Below are 3,834 nucleotides of genomic sequence, written 5' to 3'. Positions count from 1 at the left end.
AACTTGGCGGCGAGAGAGCTGGATACGTCGCCTAGGCGCTGGGAAACGCGTTTTTGAAGCGTTCTTCTGAAAGTCTAAATTTGGAATGCCAGGACTCCAGAGGATGTGGCATGGGGGGGGGCGCTGATGGAGGGGGAAGCGCTGGGTTTCTGGGTGTTGGGGCGCTGCCCTGGGCTCAGCGTCGACAGAGGCATGACACGGACACAGGCCAGGTTGGAATGAGGACTTTAATGAGGCGGCCTTGCCCTGGGAACTCTTGCAGAGCCGAGGGGCGGTGGCCTGGAGGGCTGTCACCCACGTCTCCCTTCCGTTATTTCATAAGGCCGAGTTTTTTCCCAAAGCCCGAGAAGCTCTCAGCAGCCTGGTTAGTTGTCTTGTCGATGGTTTCCTGGGTGGTCTTGGTCACCTGGTTAATTGCTGGGGAGGGAAGGAGACAGGTAAGGGGAGGTGGGGGAGGCAGGGCCTTGCGGAATCTAGCCTGGGGGTGGGACGTGGGAGTTCTCCAGCTGACCGAGGGCTGCAGAGGAGAGGAGTGTCCTGGGGTTGGGGTGTGCTCACCCTCCGGCCCCCCATCCCCACCAGACCTTTCTGCCCAGCTTCTGTGGCTTGATCCACCACCTGCTGAGCCGCTGCTCCTGCTGCTGCTCCCGCTGCATTTACTGGAATAGAAAGAAAACTTTCAGGCTCTGCAGTTGCCAGGGCGCTCTGCCTCCCCTCCCCCCTCCCCATCTAGAGTCCTAGAGGCCTCGAGGGACTGAGACCATTCGGATGAGGTCCTTTAACCAAAGCCATCCAGTCTGTCTGTGAGAGGCAGGAGGCCTGGCCATGCCTCTGGGGTGTTCTTGTTTATTTATAACCGGGCGCCTCCTCTCTGCAGTTCCCTTCCCTTCTCAAGGATTGCTGAGAAAACGTCCCTGGGAGCGGGGAAGGCAGGGCAGGGCCAGGCCGGTGCTGGCACCTGGGCTATGACCCGCGCTGCTGCACATTGCCAGGCCAGAAAGAATCCCAGCCTCATGGGGCTGGAGCGATGCCACAGTACAGTGGGACAGGGGTTTGCTCACTCACAACCCACCCAGTTTCAATCCATGCACTCATTCCCAGCCCGCCGACGTGATCCCTGAGTGCAGAGCCAGGAGTAAGCCCTGAGTCTCTGGGTGTGCACCCCACACGCACTCACACACAAGAAAAGAATCTCATCCTCTTTATTTGTTGTTGTTTGTTGGGGGGGCCACACCCAGTGGTGTTCAGGACCTACTTGTGGCCTGGTCCTGCCAGGGCTTAGAGGACCATGCAGTGCCAGGGATCAAACTCAGGGCTCTTTTCATGAAAGCATTCACTCCAGCTCTTTGGGTTATCTCCCAAAACCCTCACCCATTCAAGTTCCCCGGGAGAGTGCACTGCATCCCAGAGCTGCCCACATCCCAACCCCAGATGAGTCATTTCATCCTTTATGAAACTCACCTTCTTTCCCTCCGGTGAATCCCTTAGAATTAGTACCCTCCCTCAGCAAAAGGATTTCACGGCAGTGCAAGCGAGCTTTGCAAAGGGCTGGAGCACATGCTGTGTAAGTAGGAAACCTGGGCTCCAGCCCCAGCACCGCACGGTCCCCTGAGTCACCACTCAACACCCAGCCAGCCGTAGCCCCTGAGCATGGCTGGGTGTGGCCACAAAACAGTAAACAGTATTTTACTTTGAATAGTGAGGATAGGCAGAGAGATAGTACCGAAGGCAGGGTGCTTGACTTGCTCACTGCTGACCTGGGTTCCATCCCCAGCACCACATATGGTCCCCTGAGCACAGAGCCAGGAGTCAGCTTTGAATATAACCAGGTGTGGCCCCAAGACTAACAAAAAAATGTAAAGTTTCCCTAGAAGCTATCCCCAGCACTTTTTACGCCTACCCTTGGTGCACAGTGAGCGGCTCTGCTTGGGCTAGGCCCCCTCACCGGGGCTCTGCCCCCCAGCGTGGGGCACACAAACCCTGTTGCCAGAGCCCCTATGGCAGACAGTTTCCGTTACTAGGAAACAAGCTGGGACAAGAAAAGCCCTTCAAGGTCAGGCCTTCTCTGAACTACTTGGTGTTGGCAGGTCCGGGGGCTCCAGGGCAGATGGGCCTCCAGAGATCTGACTCATCCTTGCTACCCAACCGGAAGGGACCTGTGTCCCGGCCCCTGGAGTTGGGGGTGGTGGCAGCTTCAGGAGATGGGGATGCGTGAGGGCAGAGAGGAGTCCGACTTCCTTAGTGGTTTCATCCCCCGGCACTGGGGACCCAGGGGTCTGGTTCCCGTGCAGTCTATGGATGGAGCCAGTCAGAACCGGAGTCCCTGAGTGGATGTTTGGGCCTGGGGTCTCCTCCCATCCCCTCACCCCTACCCCAGGGAAGTGTGCGCTGAGTCCTAGGAGGAGGGAGCTGGACCCTGCTGTGTGGTGAGGGAGGACCTAACCCGAAGGAGGTGATAGTTGAGGCAGGGTGGGAGCCTTCTGGAAGGAGGGCTTAAGGCAAGGACCCGTGCAGGGTTCGGGGTTGAAGGGGGCATCCTGAGCCATTTGCACAGTCCCAGCCAGTACTGCGGAAGGACCGCGAGAGGTGTCTCTCTGGGGCTTAGTGCAAACCCCAATAATGGAAGACCCCTCATGCACACCCGCAGCTGGGCTTCCTCACTTGACGAATGCCCAGAGGGCATTCGAGGTTCCTGGGACACCTCTGTTTAGGGCATCACCCCCAGGATCCTGTGGTCTGTGAGGGAGCCCAGCGGGGGTGGGGGAAGGAGGTCACCCGAGTACTACGGGAGGGTCCTTCCAAGCCTGGGCAGCGCCCACTGCTCAGCCCCACGCCTCTGCCCCAAGTGCCTCCCACGGATGCCCTCACAGGTGCCCAGGTTGGGCTCTGTCCTCACCAGCTTCCTGGGCCGCCCCCTCCACTTGCTTCTTCAGGTCAGGAAAGCCCTTGTTGGCCATGTCTGCGGGGTGCCGTCTGGTCTCGGGGAGCCTGTGCGCGCTGCGAACCTGCCCACAGCCCGCCTAGGAAGGCGGCTCCGCTTTTTAAGGCGCCCCAGGGCTGACCCGCCCCGCGCGAGGGGGGCCACGGAGGGGGGGCACGGGGCGGTTCCCGGCAGCCCGGCCGCTCTGGGGAGTGACCCGCCTGGCTCCGGGCTGCTCCACCCCCGCCCCCCGGCCCCGCCTGGACGGGCTCAGGAGCGCAGCGAGGCAGTGAGGCGGGGCCCCAAGCCAGGTTCGGAAGAGCAGAACGGGGCTGGGACGGGCACTCGGGGCATACCTCCCACCCCCACCCCCCCTTCTGGCTGACCCCAGCGTCCCTCCCAGTGCTCCTGGTTTGGCTCTGAGGCTGGAGCTGAGATGAATAATGACTGCTGCTCTTTGGACATTCAGGGGCTGGGGTTGGGGCTGCCCCAAAGCTTTACAGCCTCCGGTGGCATCTTTGCAACGACATGGTAAAACTGTGTTATTGCAGGGAGAAAGTGACGCGCACAGGGCGGGTTGGGGCTCGTCCCATTCCCCCTGGGACCCACAGAGTCCACGTTGGTGGCTATAACCCAGGACCCCCACGGTCTCCCCAGTGGGCTGGTGCCACACTCCACCTGGGCACTGCCACCTGCCCAGCTGCCAAGGAGACTTTCTGGTCGGTCAGAGAAGGTCAGGTAAATGCCGCTTCTCTAGTTGAGGGTGAGTCACCAGCAGTCATCCTTTTGACCCAGGCAGGGAGGAAGAGCAGGAGGTAGCCTGGGTGCCCACCCAGGCCAGCGGGTTGAAGTCAGTCACCCAAGGCCTGCTTGTCACCAGACAGAAAGGGGGGTGCAGGGAGGGCAAGGACATG

The 3,834-nt window shown here is 60.5% G+C and overlaps 1 protein-coding gene across 1 annotated transcript; it reads right to left on the bottom strand.

Moving 5' to 3' along the window:
* Window positions 1–210: 210 nt before the first annotated feature.
* Window positions 211–3,045, bottom strand: ADIRF (adipogenesis regulatory factor). The gene is made up of 3 exons (XM_056130501.1): window positions 2,897–3,045; window positions 585–659; window positions 211–417 (listed from the first exon to the last, which is right to left on the bottom strand). The coding sequence occupies exons 1-3, from the start codon at window positions 2,955–2,957 to the stop codon at window positions 311–313; spliced, it is 243 nt and encodes an 80-aa protein (XP_055986476.1). The 5' UTR covers window positions 2,958–3,045; the 3' UTR covers window positions 211–310.
* Between the last annotated feature and the right edge of the window lie 789 nt (window positions 3,046–3,834).

The sequence above is a fragment of the Sorex fumeus genome, unplaced genomic scaffold, assembly GCF_029834395.1.
Source record: "Sorex fumeus unplaced genomic scaffold, SorFum_2.1 ptg000078l, whole genome shotgun sequence".
Taxonomy (NCBI): Eukaryota; Metazoa; Chordata; class Mammalia; order Eulipotyphla; family Soricidae; genus Sorex; species Sorex fumeus.
This window is presented reverse-complemented; position numbering and strand designations above follow the sequence as displayed.